General features: G+C 35.4%; 1 protein-coding gene across 3 annotated transcripts in view; it reads left to right on the top strand.

Annotated features, from left to right (window-relative positions):
• Window positions 1–16,209, top strand: part of erbb2 (erb-b2 receptor tyrosine kinase 2) — a 44,082-nt gene that overhangs the window by 18,847 nt on the left and 9,026 nt on the right. Inside the window, exons 4-20 of one of the 3 annotated variants that reach the window (XM_067368630.1) lie at window positions 1,067–1,195; window positions 1,276–1,344; window positions 1,769–1,884; window positions 1,973–2,114; window positions 2,232–2,360; window positions 3,376–3,502; window positions 5,160–5,233; window positions 5,401–5,491; window positions 6,018–6,220; window positions 6,851–6,983; window positions 7,240–7,330; window positions 9,500–9,654; window positions 9,921–9,965; window positions 13,028–13,166; window positions 13,763–13,885; window positions 14,915–15,013; window positions 15,176–15,361. In XM_067368630.1, coding sequence (XP_067224731.1) covers window positions 1,067–1,195; window positions 1,276–1,344; window positions 1,769–1,884; window positions 1,973–2,114; window positions 2,232–2,360; window positions 3,376–3,502; window positions 5,160–5,233; window positions 5,401–5,491; window positions 6,018–6,220; window positions 6,851–6,983; window positions 7,240–7,330; window positions 9,500–9,654; window positions 9,921–9,965; window positions 13,028–13,166; window positions 13,763–13,885; window positions 14,915–15,013; window positions 15,176–15,361 — 2,051 coding nt within the window. Of the gene's footprint in view, window positions 1–1,066; window positions 1,196–1,275; window positions 1,345–1,768; window positions 1,885–1,972; window positions 2,115–2,231; window positions 2,361–3,375; window positions 3,503–5,159; window positions 5,234–5,400; window positions 5,492–6,017; window positions 6,221–6,850; window positions 6,984–7,239; window positions 7,331–9,499; window positions 9,655–9,920; window positions 9,966–10,744; window positions 12,044–13,027; window positions 13,167–13,762; window positions 13,886–14,914; window positions 15,014–15,175; window positions 15,362–16,209 lie in introns of those variants that run through there. The other 2 variants (XM_067368632.1, XM_067368631.1) reach the window with 2 other exon arrangements.

The raw sequence follows: 16,209 nt of genomic DNA, 5'->3' as shown, positions 1-16,209 counted from the left end.
GTGAGGCCTCTATAGCCAGCAATGACACTTCCTCTCTCAAGATCCAGAAAGCTACTAAAAAAATATTTAAAACAGTTCATGTGAGTTCAATGGTTTTATCTTAATATTATAAAGCGAAGAGAATACTGTTGTGCGCCAAAAAAACAAAATAATGACTTTTTAACAATATAGTGATGGGCGATTTCAAAACACTGCTTCGGAGCTTTACGAATCGATTCAGTGATTCGGATCTCCTATCAAACGGCTAAACTTCTGAAATCACATGACTTTGGCGCTCCAAGTCACTGATTCGGTTTGTAAAGCTCCGAAGCAGTGTTTTGAAATCGGCCCATCACTATATTGTTGAAAAGTCATTATTTTGGGGTTTTTTTGCACACAAAAAGTACTCTTGTCGCTTTATAATATTAAAGTAGAACCACTGAACTCACATGAACTGTTTCAATATGTTTTTAGTAGCTTTCTGGAACTTGAGAGAGGAAATGTTCAGAAGATGAATAAAGGCCTTACGGGTGTAGAACAACTTGAGGGTGAGTAATAAATGACATTATTTTCATTTTTGAGTGAACTAACCCTTTAATTGCATTGATTAAATGATTCATCCAGTAATCACAAATGACTGGAAAGGTCATGGAAAAGTCATTGAAATTCATTGGTCAAAAAGTTAGGGAACCCTAATTTTATCATTCGTTCAAGGTTCCCAGGGTCATGGAAATTTCAGAAATATCAGAGACTTTTAAAGACTTTTTAGGCAAAATTTAGCTGTCAAAAAGGCCCATTGTTAATAGTGTAGTGATGCATGAAGCACTGAGGTCATTTTCAAGCTAAGTAGCTTTGTGTGTCCAATTTGAACCCGATGCAAAATTGGATATTTAAAATGACTGGACTTCAAAATTGGAAATTTCTCCAGGCAAACAATGGTAAATGTGACTGCACCTTTATGCTCAGGTCCAAAATATTTCATTGACTAATTGCTCTTTGTTTTTGTTTTTGTATTTAAAAAAAAAAAAATGCTGTACAGTCATGAAAATGGAACCCTGTGAGTAAAATTATTGACTGTGTTTCACAGAAATCCTGCTTGGTGGGGTTTATATTTGGGGAAATCCTCAACTTTGCTTTCCTCGGAATATTAATTGGGAAGACACTGTTACTAAAGTTCAAAACAAACCGTTGCACCTGGAAGACATTCCAAAGAACTGTGAGTGAACTATCCCATCATACTATTCAATGAATCATATACGTGTTATTGCTTAATATTAACAATTAATCTTTTTTCAGGTCCTCTTTGTTCTTCTGCTTGTGGGTCTGGTGGATGCTGGGGAGAAACAAATCAGGACTGCCAAATATGTGAGTGTCATTGGCATATTGGTATTTTTTACATTTGATTAAAAAAACAAAAAACAATTTCATTTATTTGAATCAAGATTTCTGGTCCATCTCATTATATATTTTCATGTCCCAGAATGCTCTAATTTATACATGTTATATAATCATAAAAGTTTGTTGTCAAAATTAATTACGTTTTTTTGACAATGTGGTGGACATTTTTTTGGTGCTCTGTGCATCTGATTTGACGCTTGTTTTAACAGTATTTAACCTAGTTTATACTAGAGAAAATTTCTGATCAGTTTAATTCTACATTCCCTATCAGAGAATAAATAGATACAAATTGAGTATCTAATAATTTGTGTTTTGTCATGAAACGTATTGGAATTCTGAATCTTGTCCGACCCGGTATGATACACCTTTTCATCTCCCTCTTTCTCTGCAGTGACCTCTGTGCAGTGCTCATCTGGCTGTTTGCGCTGTAAAGGTCCAAAACCTAATGATTGCTGTCATGTGCAGTGTGCTGCTGGGTGCACGGGGCCGAAAGATTCTGACTGTCTGGTAAAAAGATCATAAATATTCCATTTATATTATTCATATCTAACTGACATATAATAATATCTGTTTTACCCAATTTTTGCATTTTTAGGCCTGTCGTCACTTTAATGACAGTGGGACGTGTAAAGACAACTGCCCCCCGCCCACCATCTACGACCCAATCACCTTCCAGTCCAAACCCAACAAAGACAAAAAGTTCAGTTTTGGAGCCACATGCGTCAAACAGTGTCCCCGTATGTCAAACTTTTAATTAGCTAACGATATGATATCATGCTGCATGTCCACGGGTCTTGCCTTTTCTTTCTCTATGTATATATTTATTATATATGCTGTGCTTTCTACTTCTTTAGATAACTATTTGGCAATGGAAGTGGCGTGTACAATGGTCTGTCCTAAAGCTAACAAGGAAGTCATCACTGTCGAACCAGATGGACTAGAAACACAGAAATGTGAAAAGTGTGAAGGAGAGTGTCCGAAAGGTATGTATGTCTATGTCTATTTTGAGTTCCAAAATGTGTAAGAAAGCAATTCATAACACGAGTTGTATTCTTAAAATTGCTCCAAAATGGTGTATACAGTTTGGAATAATTAAGATCTATTCTGTATGAATGTATTTTAGAGGTCCCATTCTTCGTGATCCCATGTTTCAAACTTTAGTTAGTGTTTGATGTTGCTGTTAGAGTACAAATAAAATCTGTAAAATTTTAAAGCTCAAAGTTCAATGCCAAGCGAAATATTTTATTTAACAGAAATCGCCTACATCAAACGGCCAGTTTGGACTACATCCCTCTACTTCCTTCTTTTAATGACGTCACTAAAACAGTTTTTTGACTAACCTCCGCCCACAGGAACACACAAGAGTTGCGTTTGTAGAGTGTGTTTGTCGCCATGTCATCGAAACGCTGTTATTTTCATCCCGCAGTCCAATCACCGGGTCTGATTCTGGCTCAAATTGATAAGGTAAAATTAAAGACATGTTTACAATAACACTGAGCGCGTGCATCTCCACGTTATGATAAGAGGCGTGACCTTTTCGGGCAAGGAGCGCTAAACTGCTGTCGAATCACAACACAGGAACCGCTGGCACAATCAGAACTCGTTACGTATTTCTGAAGGAGGGACTTCATAGAACAAGGAAGTCATCAGCCCGTTTTTATGACAGTGGAAACAGCGGTATACAGATAAGTAAATTGTGAAAAATACTGGGGTTTTTTACACGCGAAACATGAACACATGTTATATTGCACACTATAAACACAATCAAAGCTTAAAAAAAACACGAAAAACAGGACCTTTAAAATTATTTCTGTAATTTATTTCTATAATGGTAATAATTAAGCACCAAATGGCTCCTGAAAATTCTGACTCTCAAATGGCTGGCTGAACAATTTTTACTGTATTTTTAATCAAATAGATGCAGCCTATAAATACTATGTGTGTATCGTTTCTCCTATTCTTATAGTAGTATTGATTTCTGTATGTTTTGTCTGTTAGTGTGTTATGGACTAGGTATGGGAAACCTTCAGGGGGTGACAGTGGTGGATGCCACCAACATTGGCATGTTCGTTGGCTGTGATAAGATCTACGGCAGTCTGGCTTTTCTTTCAGACTCCTTCAAAGTGTAAGCAAGGACAAATTACAATTCCGTCATCATCTACTCTTCCTCATGTTGCTTGTCCTCTTGCTTCTGTGAAACACAAAAGGAAGATATTAAAAACATTTGGTTACAAAAAAGAGCAGGAAAAGTCATAAAATCTATTTATACGACAGCTTTGTGTGAGGAACATACTGAAATTTAAAGGTGCCCTAGATTCAAAAATTTAATTTACCTCGGCATAGTTGAATAACAAGAGTTCAGTACATGGAAATGACATACAGTGAGTCTCAAACTCCATTGTTTCCTCCTCCTTTATATAAATCTCATTTGTTTAAATGACCTCCAAGGAACAGGCGAATCTCAACATAACACCAACTGTTACGTAACAGTCGGGGTGTACGCCCCAATATTTGCATATGCCAGCCCATGATCGAGGCATTATAAAAGGGCAGCCAGTATTAACGTCTGGATGTGAATCAACAGACTAGGTAAGAAAGCAAGGACAATAGCAAGAAAATGGCAGATGGAGCAATAATAACTGACATGATTCATGATATCATTATATTTTTAGTGATATTTGTAAGTTTGTAAGTCTTTCTAAATGTTTCGTTAGCATGCTGCTAATGTACTGTTAAATGTGGTTAAAGTTACCATCGTTTCTTACTGTATTCACGGAGACAAGAATGTCGTTATTTTCATTTTTAAACATTTGCAGTCTGTATAATTCATAAACACAACTTCATTCTTTATAAATCTCTCCAACAGTGTGTAATGTTAGCTTTAGCCACGGAGCACCATCAAACTCATTCAGAATCAAATGTAAACATCTAAATAAATACTATACTTACGCGATTAGACATGCTGCATGACGAACACTTTGTAAAGATCCATTTTGAGGGTTATATTAGCTGTGTAAACTTTGTTTATGGTGTTTAAGGCAAGCGCAAGCGCAAGCGTACCCTGAATCGGCGCATTTATAATGATAGGCAGTTAAAAAATTAATAAAAAAAAAAAACTATGGGGTATTTTGAGCTGAAACTTCACAGACACATTCAGGGGACACCTTAGACTTATATTACATCTTTTGAAAACATGTTCATCTTACTATTTAAAATATTGTTTTAGTCATTCTGAGATGCCTGAGCCAAAGTCTGTCATCAAAATGATTAGGCATAATTATCTCCAAGAACTGTCTCACACCATTGTGTTCCTAAACATTAGGCATGGGCCTCTGAACACAAGATAACATGACAGTGTTATTGCATTTCCTCTGCATTCTCTGAGGCGCAAGTCACTTATTATATAGGAAATAAAGGCTCACAGGCTCACAGGCTTTCCTGGTTGCAGCAACTATTTATTATTTTATTACTGATACTTTGTGCCAGTTTCTCAGAAAGTGAAGATTTTGTTCTGTTCGCAAATGTTTTATGCAATTTTCAAAAAGTTAAAAAATTCGCAACTTTGGATGGAAACAATTTTTAAACTTGACATGCCAAGTTTGAATTTGTGTATGCTTTTGGCCACCGAAGAAATAAAGTCATATGGGTTTAGAATGACCTGAGGGGGAATAACTAACTGACCTTAACTTTTCTTCTGATCTCAATTTTTCCATACATGACTGGTATTGTTATAGGTATTGTTACACTTTTAATGTTTAAAATATATTGTGTTATCAATACAGAAATGCAGTTTCCAATTCAACTGGACTGCAGTTGAGTGACCTGGAGAAGCTGAAGTCAATACAAGAAATCACAGGTGAAGTTCAACTGTTCTCATATCACAAAGATTATAAAGAAAATACATGTCTGTAGATCCAAGATCTGTACTTTGAGAACTAAAATCTACATAAAAATGTTACTAGCTGTACCATTTTATTATTAGATGAAATTTACATTTGCCATAACATTACATTTGTATCTTAGGATATCTGTACATAGATGCATGGCCAGATTATTTGGATGATCTGAGTGTTTTTGAGAACTTGAAAGTTATCAGAGGAAGAATGCTTTACAAGTAAGTATATCTGTCTTTGCATTTTACTTGCTCTTTTGTATTTTTCTTTTTTTTCATCCTTTTCCTGTTTCCCAATTCTGTCTTTAAACACAGTATTTGCTAGACTGTTTACCCACTTTCTTGTTTGTCTGACGTCTAGTTAGACTTATCAAACCTGCAGTTTCTTATTAGTTGTAAAGGTTAATAATTATCCTTTACACCTGCTGCATGATGTATCCCTCTTCTTTACTTTCAACCCTTTGAACCAGTTCTAACTAGACAGACTGTGAGAAAGGAATGCACCTAGTTAATCTATGAAACTGTAGGTAATTTTTCACACTTTAGAAGTCAAAATAAAGATTGACGCACACAGATGGGGCTATTATAGATTAGTAGCTTTAACTTCTAAACCCACCAAGCACAATTCAGCATCATAGCAAGGACCTTTGCACATGCACACTGGTGCATAAATATAACTCTAGTATCTTATTACCTTATTATGTAGTTAATGTATTTGAATCATCTCTCTCGGTTTATCTCTCTGCAGGGGTGTTTTGTCTTTGGGAGTTCAGTCTTTACAGATCGAGTCTCTCGGGTTGCGTTCCTTGCGCAGTGTCAGTGGAGGTTTAGTACTGATTCATAATAACTCCAGACTGTGCTACAGCTCCTCTCTGCCCTGGAACTCTCTGCTCCACCCTGCACAGGGACCCAACCTCATTAGAAGCAACAACCAAGACCAGCAAACATGTGGTAAAAGACCATTATGTGTAGCCCTGTTCAGATGGTAATTGTTTCGTATGGAGATGTATGGTCATTTCAACATTTACAGGGGGTAATCTGTGATTTTATTGCTGTCCGAATCTAGAATGTCAGTGTTTTTTTTTTTTTTTTACAAACACTAAGTTTGTGTGGTAATTACTTTTCCAGATCTCTGTTTACAAGAAGGGACCAATCCAAAAGGTTTCTGTCAATCATTTTTGACCACTGCCAATTATCGTACAGTAAATGCTGCAATTTGCGGTAATGTGCAGTGAAATGCTCACTTTAGACATTTTACAAAGTAACTTTGCAACTACGTCCACTTATTCTACTAACTCGAACACTAACACCCTACTAACAGTCTACTCTTATGAGAGTTAGTTGACATGAAGTTACTTATAGTTACTTATAGTTAGTAGAACGTCTAAAGTGGACCATCAAAATAAAGTGTAATCCTGGTGTAAAAATCCAGTGCCTATTGTTTGTTAAACTAGAAACTAAATTTGAATTTATTTTCTTTTGTTAAAAAATGTGTTTGTTCATACTTTTTATTTTACCATAATGAATATTATATGCTTGATTTATGGAATCAAATAGAACATTCTTCTCTCTCTTGTGTAGTTTCACAGGGAAGAATCTGTGACCCCCTGTGTGCGGATGCAGGCTGCTGGGGGCCGGGACCCAGTCAGTGTGTGTCGTGTGTGAATTACAAACGTGGAACGGAGTGTGTGGAGCAGTGTAATGTCCTACAGGGGTAAGTACAGTATGAATAAGCAGACTTTTCATTTGTTGTTTTGCTTTGTTGTGTTTACTTAAATAAATGCACATAGGGTTCATATAGATTATTGAATGCTGAAGTTTGCACTTGGATTTTCCATTGTTTCATATACTTTGTATATGTCAATAACTGTTAATGTAATACAATAAAGAATGCAGATTTATATGCTGTTGTTATAGAAGTTGTTTTTAAACTCTTATTGTTTATCTCTACATCAAATGCATTTACACAGGTCAGTCCGGGAGTTTGTGGATGGATTTAACTGTGTTCCTTGCCATCCAGAGTGTCAACCAGTCAACGGTTCTGCCTCCTGTACAGGCCCAGTAAGATGCAAATGCAAAAACAAATATATATTGTATTCAAAGTTTTTTTTTTTTTTATATCATCACCAAAAATACAAATTAATTAGTTTTTTACTCTCCTTCATGTCATTCCAAACCTGTATGACTTTCTTTCTGTGGAACACAGAAGCAGAAGTTTAGCAGAATGGTCTTCACGCTGATCTTTTCCATACAGTGAAAGTAAACATAACAAAAATGTACCATAAAAGCACAAAAAGTCAACTTTATTGTAATTTTTAGTATATCACATGGTACTGGATAAAAGATAAACATAGTTCCTGTCATGTTATGTGTCCGAAGATGAAGAAGGTTGACGAAAAAGGTCAAAACAATAGTTTAGTTTATTTAAACAAAGATAATTAACTGTAACACTTTATTTTAAGGAGACGTAGTTACACGTTACTACATGAACTTACTATAGAAATAACAGTAAAATATGTATAATAATAAGTAACTAACCCTAAACCAAACCCTAACTCTATAGTAAGTACATGTAGTTAATTAATATTACTCAGTACTTATTTGAGTAAGTACAATGTAACTAAGTCACCTTAAAAATAAAGTGTAACCTAATTAGATAACTAAGGCAGGCAAAACAGGAAATGAATCAATAAAAATGAAACCAAAATTTGAGCATAACTGTTACAGTTCCTCAGTTCCAAAAAGTACAAAAACAACAACAACAAATACTTTTCTTTTTGTGTACCATGGAATAAAGCAACTAATATGTGTTTAGAACGACATTGGTGAGAAATGATGACTGAATCTTTATTTTTTAAATTTTAAATTTTTAACATTTGTAATTTACATTTTTTTTACATTAAAGAAACCATAATACGCCCTTCTTGATTTGATTTTTGGTGTCTATTAGGATAAGTTTTTATGGTTTAATATTCAAAAACACATTTTTCACATATTTGACATAATTGCAGCACCTCTTCCAATTCTGTCAGTAACACTCTGTTTAGTTCCTGTCTCTGTGAAGCCCCTCCTTCCGGAAAGCGTAATGCACTGATTGGTCGGCTGGACCAGTGTGTTGTGATTAGTCAACTGGTTTGAGCATGTTTCGAAATGTCACGGCCCTTACCATAACTGCAAATTTCAACACACTACTGATGGTTTTTTTGCTTATCCACCTTATTCCTGACAAGCCTACTGTGTTTTGAATTATGGGTTGCACTTCCAGTTTGGGGAACGTCCGTTCGAAAAGAATCATTTCAAATCACAAGGTTGCCCTACATAAGTTTATCGGTCAGTCGTTATTCTTTTATTTTCAGATATCACGAGAATAACGTATCACTTGGTATTTTAACGTGACATTATAACAAAAATATGGCAAGAGCTCTTTTCAATCGTTGCATTTTTTTCGTCATGATTATTTTATTTTTTTCCTTTTTCTATTTCGCTGTAATAGTATGAAAAAGGACAGCATATACTGCGCATTTGTGGTCTGTTCTCCTGATTTAATTTACAAAATATCCTATTAATAATTCACTGAAATGCATGAAAAATATATTTTTTCTCCTCAATTACTCTCTTTCCAGGATTGTTTTCACAGGTAAATTCAATTTATTATCTGTCAAAATGACAGAAAAATTTTGATTAAGGCAACTTATGTTACATAATACTGATAATACAATGATACCCCTTCGTTATTGCTGTGGAAAGAATCACGCTTTTGGGGTTATGGGGTCTGTTGAAAGTACCTTGCTGATGCTTTTACACTTTTAAATGTCCTTTTAACATTCAATGGTTGAAGGGTGAGTTGAATAAATGTCATCTCATTGTACCCAGTTTAAAAAAAAATGTATTATTGCGTTCATAGAGAGTTTAACGGAAGTTTCACCCATAATTTGCGCAAAGCGTCATGATGCATAGGAATAAGGTGGATGCCTTGGGCAGGAATTATTTAAATGAGGAATATGGTGGTGTGTACATTCCTGGAAGAAAACTCAAGACCACAGTTGAGGCGTTTCGGGGAGTTCAGAAACAGTGCTTTACTAATACAGAGAATAATTTCTATTGAACTGGACTTTGTGCTTTGTAACTTTGCCGACCTTTTTCAATGTCAAACTACACACTAAAGAAAGTTGAAAATGTAAAAAAGCATAATAAGTCCTCTTTAAGGTTTTGATTGTGTTTCTTGTGCAGGGTCCAGATCAGTGTAAGGAGTGTATGCACTTTCAAGATGGAGACGTGTGTGTCGAGCGCTGTCCTAGTGGGGTGAAAGAAGACCAGCACACAGTGTGGAAGTACTTCAATGCTACAAGACACTGTCTGCCCTGCGAGACCAATTGCACCGTCTCGTAAGTCCTTCACTGATTTCATGGATTGTTATCCCACTTTTTTTATATATATATATAATACATACAGCTCTGGAAAAAATTAAGAGACCACTTAACATTGATTTCTGAACTTTCCAGAGCTATATATATATATATATATATATATATATATATATATATATATATATATATATATATATATATATATATATATATATATATATATATGGCCATTAACAACAATTTAGTATTTGGAATACATTTTTTTATTTTGTATTTACTGACAGGTGTCCATTAGATGATAGGGGGTGCCCCATCCAACAGAAAACTGGGTAAGATGTTATCAAATATGTATGAATGAAGAATACTTGTGTTCAGTAGTAGTATTTCCTAAAACACTTAGCATTTACTTAGGGTTAGGGGTTTTAAAAAAAAAACTCTAATCTCAAGTTTTAAACTGCGTAAACTCCATAGCTTGTTGATGTGACTTTTTAAGGAGAGGTGGACTGTTACTTTTCTAAGTTATTGAAATTTTGGTATTTGTCTGGTGGACATTAAAAACAAGGCAGAAAAAAATATATTTACTTCAAAAGACTGACCTGAATAATATCTAGCGAACTGAATATCATAGGTCCTGTTTACACATGGCATTAGGGTTTCATGAAACATGGGATGGGCTCTTTAGACTTGGCAAACACCACACATATTTAGAAAATGTAAAAGTCTAGTTTGTAATCATAGCTATACAGTACAGGTTTAACTATGAAGAGCCAATCAAGCCAAAATTCATTCTGGCACTCTCACATACATACATTCTCCTTTTACATACACATATATTCTACTCTCACACACATATATTCTACTCTCACACACATATATATATATATATATTCTCCTCTCACATACATATACATATTCTACTCTCACACATGCATGTCTGAAGAAAATATGTGTGTGAGAGTAGAATGTAAGTGTGTGAGAGAGAGTATGATGGAAACCGAAGGAGTATGATGGAAACGGAAGGCAGGTCAGGCGCGATCATCACGTGACGTTCAGCTTCTCAGCGCTGCCCCGCCCTGCCGACTTGATGCATTTTGTCTATGAAATACAGGTTTGTACATCTTTCAGCTACGAGTGAGACTGAGGGGGGTGGTCTGAAATGAGTTCCGCCGCCGAACGCGAGCCCATCTCCGGCAGGAGAAGCAGCATCGTTACGGTGGAAACGGGACGCGACTTTTGATTACACACGAATAACTTTTAGACTTAAATGTATCATTTTTACTTCTAATACTTCTAATGTTTGTTAAATATATTTTTAGGCATGGTACAAACTATATAAAATAAGCTGTATTAAGAACTGTATCGAAAATAAAACGGTCATAAACCAGTGGTTGTGTGTGACTGCAGTATTTTACACGTTTAGATCAGTGATTCCCAACCGGGGGTACGAAAAAGATTTATATTTTGCTTGGTTTGTTCATTCCTGTTGCTGGGACATTCTAAAACATAACTTGTACAGAAAAGCAGATGAGCCTAGAATATAAACGCAACACGTTTAATTACATGTTAAGCATTTTCCTCCCATAAAGAAAACGCTTAACGAGGATGTTAGACAGTGACATTAAAAGACCAAACTTAGTCAACACTATACTAATAAAGAATACTATATAGAATAATTGTTTTGTGCAGAATTTGATCTTTGATCACTCAGTAGGCTACATTAAGCGACGTTAAGCTTTTTCTTTATAACGGTTTTCTATGGGAGGAAAACGTGTAATTAAACGAATTGCGATTATGTTCTGGGCTCATCTGCTTTGCTGTACATGTATGGTATATTAGTATGATGTTTACTTGGTTTGGTCATTTAATATCACTGTCTTAGTACAATAGGCCATGTTCTATGGGAGGAAAATTCAAATTCTGGGCTCAACTGCTTTTCTGTAGTAGACTTTATTAGTATGATGTTTAGCTACTAAGTTTGGTCTGTTAATATCACTTAGTACATTGAGTGTTTTAATGTCCCCTGTCGCTTAAGTGTAATAGACTTGCTGAGTGCATTCAGTCGCCCCAGCTTCACCCCAACCTTGCGCGTTAATCGCTGCAAATGTGTCTATTTACAACATGATTTTGCAGCATTGAGTATTGTAGCCAAGCACATGCTTTACTGTTGAAAATAATGGCCAATCAGAATTGTTTGTTAAACCCAGCTCAATATCCCTCAAAACATTGAATAAGTTTCTTTTAGGTGCCAGTTTAATAAGTCCTATGCTCAAAAATCCTCTCATAAAAAGCGTAGTAGACACATTGTAATTTAAAGATTTGAAAGACTGACTTTTCTTACTTTAGTGCATAAAGTGCTTAACTTTATAAGCCAATAAGTGCTTATCTACCACCATCTACTGGTTATAGTGGCAGCCTATTTTTTATGTCTTTATTTTTAAATAAAAGTGTTTGTTTTCAATCAAATGTTGGATTTCCTACATCTTGAAACTTTCAGTTTTACAAATGGGGACAATCTCTGAAGGATGAATAAATATATATATTTTTTGTCATCATATTCAAAATAACATTTGAAGTGCTGGTATGTCCAATTACATTGTGTTTCTTACTCACCTAATTTCCTAATATCTTCATTTCCTAATATCAATATGTTCATTGGTAAATTAGATAATTGTTACAACTGCATTAAAATATAAACGCCGCATTTTTAGTGTCGATAAAGGGGTACTTGAGCCTTATTGATGGAGTTGTGGGGGTACTTGAGGCTAAAAAGGTTGGGAACCACTGGTTTAGATCATTTAATCTGTAAGTACTAAATAAACTATATCGTAGAAAAAAATAATTAATAAAATCAACCTTTTATGCTGGGTAGAATTAGCCCAACCTGTGTTCTGTCCTATGTTTACCCAGCCCTTGGGCAAAAAACAACCCAAAATTTACGCATGAAAATGTGAAAGGAGAATGTAAGTGTGTAAGAGAGTAGAAATGTATGTATGTGAAAGGAGAATATATGTATGTAAGAGAGTAGAAATGTATGTATGTGAAAGGAGAATATATGTATGTGAGAGTAGAAATGTATGTGTGTGAAAGGATAATGTATGTATGTGAGAGAGTAGAAATGTATGTGTGTGAGAGTAGAAATGTATGTATGTGAAAGGAGAATATATGTATGTGAGAGTAGAAATGTATGTATGTGAAAGGAGAATGTATTTATGTGAGAATAAAAGTGTATTGTGTGTGAAAGGAGAATGTATGTGTGTGAGAGTAAAAATATGTATGTGAAAGGAGAATGTATGTGAGAGTGCCAGAATGAATGATGGCTTGTACGGCCCCTCATATTTAACCATAGACTGCACAGTCTTCCTTAAATCTAATTGTTACGAAATCCCTGCAGGCCTGGGACAACAGTCGCAATCACAATTGGTGGAGTCTTTCTCTTTATCATTTTGCTGGCACTGCTGGTGTTTTACCTGCGACGACAGAAACACCAGAAAAAGAAAGAAAACCGGAGGAGAATTCTACAGGAGCATGAGGTCAGATCTCTGCAGTGACATTTGCATGTAAAATTTGTTTTCGATCTTCATTTGAAAACATACTAAAATTTTCATAACTCAAACTCCAAAAAGAGCATTTATTGAAGCTAAGATGCACAAATCTCATTTTTGTCTGCTATCATTTACATCCAAAAGGCCTATTCTTTGTTTAAAATCAGCTGATTTTGAAATTAACGTTAGCATTTTGGAAGCTATCAGCTCAATCCCTCTAATGAGCATAAACATACATAGTGCATGCCAATACTGGGTAGGATAGTGCATTTTAATTAGTTTGTATCGATATTTTCTGGTACTGAATCAGTTTTTAAGTTTTTATATATATATATAATATATATATATATATATTTACATTTTACAAAATATTTACATGAAGTACCCCCTGAGATTTTAAGTTAATATTTCAATAATTTAATAACATATTCACATTGTCATAGTTCTCTGATGTTGGTCAGTGAAATAAATAAAATAAAATATTTAATCTGTTTTTAAGTGTTTTATTTTGACTTAGCTGTACTTTAAAGTAAACGTAAGTTGTAAAGTTCTGTAGTCTTATGGCATCTCAATTTTCCCTGAAGCTGGTGGAGCCACTGACCCCAAGCGGAGCGATGCCGAACCAGGCTCAGATGCGTATTCTCAAGGAGACAGAGCTGAAGAAACTCAGAGTGCTGGGCTCTGGAGCCTTCGGCACAGTCTATAAGGTCAGACATTGCACACAGTAAGAAACAGAGATACCCTTCCTCGTCATCTCAATGTTAGTTTTTTAGCTGGCACATGCAACTTTGGAAATGTGACTAGCATTCTGCCATCTTTGCTCACAAGCACATTTTTTATCCAGTCACCTGAGCAAAATATGCAATGTGACTAATGCCTCTGGAGCTTCTGTAAAATGGCTTCATGACAATGCAAACTGGCTGATGGCACCACAAAAACTCAAAAAGCCTTCACTAGTGACTATAAAGGCAGCATACGGAGAAAATACTAATGTTTATTTCATGTTTTCCCCTCTAAAAAAATCAGGCACTGGCAAAATAATGTGTTTTTGACAGTTTTTAATCCCATCAGCGTAGATGCTGCAATGGTGAAGTTATGGTCCCTATAAGTAGTGTACTGAGATATTAAACACCGTTTTGAACAATTAACCTCAAAAGTTATTTTTTTATTTCAAACATTTTTGTCAGCTGAACCCCTTAGATGTAAAATATTTATTTGGTGTAACCCCTGAGTTTTGAAGTTAATATTTCACATGGCATGCAAGTAAACATAAAATATTGAATCTTTTTTTAAATGTTTTATTTTGACTTTGTACCTGGACTTTAAAGTGGACTCCTTTTAGTGATAGTGTCTCAGTCATCATCAGTTTCTCACAGGTGTTTTAAGAACCCATTCAAATTGAATAATAATAATAATAATAACAATAATAACTATTATTAAAGTGAAGATCTTTATAAAAATGAAGACAAATACATTACTGTTATGAATTACAAGTGTACTTAATAAATAGCTGCCTTTTATTTAATAATTACACTAAGCTATATCACGATTATTGCACAGCCCCATTTATTTATTTACATTTTGCATTTGATATAATTCATTATTAGCCTTTCATCAACTTGTGAAGCGCTCTGCAGTTCCCTTTGAGAACTCTGTTTGGGAAATCCTGTTCTACATTATTGTTCTTAAAGTAGTTTAACACTATTCATGCAGAGTTGTTTATCTCATCTCACCAGGGTATATGGGCTCCCGATGGGGAGAACGTCAAGATCCCAGTGGCCATCAAAGTTTTGCGTGAGAACACCTCGCCCAAAGCCAACAAAGAAATCTTGGATGTGAGTGTGTTCCTTACATTCCTATATTACTATAATATTAATTTCCTGTTATAAACATTAAGAAGATTCTTCTTATAGATTCACTTTTGATAATAAGTGTTTATTTTGTATTGGATATGTGTGACTTTAAAGTGTCTTGTCTGTGTGTGCTTCTATCCACAGGAGGCATATGTGATGGCAGGTGTAGCGAGCCCATATGTGTGCCGCTTGCTAGGCATCTGTCTGACATCAACGGTTCAGCTGGTTACCCAGCTCATGCCATACGGATGCTTGTTGGACTACGTCAGAGAGAACAAGGACCGCATCGGCTCTCAGTACCTCATCAACTGGTGTGTACAGATTGCAAAGGTAAGACATCTACAGAATGTGACATACAATGTCGGTGGAAGACTTTGTGGTATGTTGTTGCCAACTTGCCAGTATATAACTCTCATTTCAGTGTTTTTCATTATAACATCTCATTTTAGTGTTTCTCACAGGATTTTTTGAGACTATGGGGGTGAACCTTGGTCGGTTGTAGAGAAAATGTTTAAATTTTAAAGTTAATTGCATTAGTTTGGTGCACTTTGAGAGCAAAATTAGGAGCTCCAACCCGTTTTCAGAGGACTCAAACCTCTTTTTAGTTTAGTATCTTTATTAGTCTAATAGGGCTCTATCATATACCCAGTGCAATTGTAAGTGTTTTTTGCTAGTTTCAGCCCGATGCATTTATTATTGTCTTGTCTTACGCTACATTGTTTAAATAGCAAATGCATTTGCGCCCATGGGCGTGCTGGTCTGAAAATGAGGTGTGTTCAGGCGCGTTGTTGGCGTGTTGCTATTTTGAGGCAACTGAAATAGACTGCGCCATTGACCAACTGAAACCTGGTCTAAAGTCAATGGCAAAATGCAAAATTTTTTTTTTGTTGTTGTTCGTAATATGCGCCTATAGGGGGGTGCACAACATGCTTACTACACACACAGGGATGTGCAGCCGCACACAAACATGCCAAATATTAAAAATAAAAGGATTACAATGTTAAAGCTTATTATTGTGTGCATAAAGATAACATGCTTTGGTGGAATCCGTAGATGGTCTGCTCGCACACTTTAACTTTGCGCATGAGCAGATCTGTTTCCTTGCTATAGAAACATTCGTTTTTTCCGCTTGCAAATTCTGCCATGTAAATAGTGAATCTGCCATGGCGCAAGCGCAA

This window comes from Chanodichthys erythropterus, chromosome 19, assembly GCF_024489055.1.
Source record: "Chanodichthys erythropterus isolate Z2021 chromosome 19, ASM2448905v1, whole genome shotgun sequence".
In the NCBI taxonomy this organism is placed as follows: domain Eukaryota; kingdom Metazoa; phylum Chordata; class Actinopteri; order Cypriniformes; family Xenocyprididae; genus Chanodichthys; species Chanodichthys erythropterus.
Note: the sequence above shows the minus strand (reverse complement) of the source record. Positions and strands in the feature narration are given on the sequence as shown.